Consider the following 1,581-nt stretch of genomic DNA (forward strand, 5'->3'; position numbering starts at 1 on the left):
AATGTCCTCCATTGAAGTTATGTGATAGATACTATATTCGCCATTACCTCCCTTAATGTTAAGTAAACCTGAGAATCAACTATGCTATACATATATACTAAAAATCAACCATCAAACCAGCTATCCGTATAGAATAGATGTTGAAATACAAAATACACGTTGAAAATGAGTTAAACAACACATATTTATACACAAATATATAGTGGCTAAATTTTGGAATGCACATAGTACTTTTGCTATTTGTATTATAGTAGACCCTTCCACATACTGATGCAAGAAGAACTACATACCTCAACCAAGGCACTATATCTTCTATCGAGTTTTGAAGTCATATATAGAGCCTCTGAATGGAAAGGAGAACTGTCCCCCACGAAAATAAGTGTACGGCATTTTAATCTCCTCAATCCATCTGTTATGTCAGGCCTCCTACAAGTTGGCAAAACAAGTTCAAACACATAAAGATGCTGACGCCAATCTCCAACTTTAACTCCCAGAGGATGATATATGCAATTACAAAGAGCAAGGAAGTGAATATGGTAAAGCAACTATCTAGAAGATCTTACTGATTAATTGCATGAAGGAACCTTAAGACATTTTTGCATTTTCTATCATCCAGTAACTGAGAAGAAAAAGGAAAGGAAACAAGCACAAAGTGAGATAAATATATTGAACATAGAAAAAGTGAGGAGAAGAAAGAAAAACAAGAGAAAAAGAAACTAGGTTTGGTTAGCACTGACTCTTTTGCAAGCTTGAACTATCTCGGATTCCGGAACCTCGGCATTACCACGAACCTCCTGTTGATGTTGATTACAGAAACTAGTTATCATCGAATAAATGAGGGAATCCGAGACAGATCATCACATTATAATACCTTGCTGAAGTATCTTTGCTTTCTTAACATGCAATGCTCTTTGACTTTCTCAGACTTTCTTGAGTATTCTACAATTTTCTCCTTTATATTTTGAGTTGGTGTTCTTGGATTTCTTATTGCTGGAATTGTGATAATATTGGTACTCCTTTGATTTTACTACTAGTGTTGAGTATTTTTGTCGTTGATATTCATGTGATCTTGATATTCACTCTATTTTGTTGTTGTTATTGTTCTTTTTTTTAGGACTTATTCCTTTTTGTTGTCATGCTTCGTGTGAAACTCGCTAAGATAGTAGATAGTGACCTAGGATAAAAATATAACAAATTTGACATCACCTGAAAGAAATTGGAAACAGTTTCAGGTAATGTTATTGAATTCGAGAGCACATCAGATAGTCTAAGGCATTTGGAAGGAACCTTGTTATAAAACCATTCAGTCCAAGAAGGAGCTTTGCATAAAGGAGATACAAGTATCAAACCAAGAACCCGCTCCCTATATTTCGTCTGTAATAAAGCATCAAAGAAGAGCAAATTAATTTGATTGACTTCATATAATCTAAAACTACAAAGCATTGGCCACATCCCAAAACTATTTCACCATTCAAAGCTACGTAGGATACATACTGCAAATAGGGAAAGGATATAAGCACCAGCCATTACTCCCATACACATCACTGCACCAAGCCTAGTCAAAGAAATAGTTCATCCATC

At 35.0% G+C, this 1,581-nt stretch overlaps 1 protein-coding gene across 1 annotated transcript in view; it reads right to left on the reverse strand.

Annotated features, from left to right (window-relative positions):
- The window catches only part of LOC107644479 (pollen-specific protein SF21), a 7,338-nt gene that overhangs the window by 3,385 nt on the left and 2,372 nt on the right, over positions 1-1,581 (reverse strand). The window contains exons 5-11 of the mRNA XM_016348345.2: positions 1,495-1,555; positions 1,288-1,374; positions 1,152-1,206; positions 872-909; positions 738-794; positions 564-619; positions 291-426 (exon numbers count right to left, since the gene is read on the reverse strand). Of these exons, the coding sequence (XP_016203831.1) occupies positions 291-426; positions 564-619; positions 738-794; positions 872-909; positions 1,152-1,206; positions 1,288-1,374; positions 1,495-1,555 (490 nt within the window). The remainder of the gene's footprint in view (positions 1-290; positions 427-563; positions 620-737; positions 795-871; positions 910-1,151; positions 1,207-1,287; positions 1,375-1,494; positions 1,556-1,581) is intronic.

The sequence above is a fragment of the Arachis ipaensis genome, chromosome B05, assembly GCF_000816755.2.
Source record: "Arachis ipaensis cultivar K30076 chromosome B05, Araip1.1, whole genome shotgun sequence".
In the NCBI taxonomy this organism is placed as follows: Eukaryota; Viridiplantae; Streptophyta; class Magnoliopsida; order Fabales; family Fabaceae; genus Arachis; species Arachis ipaensis.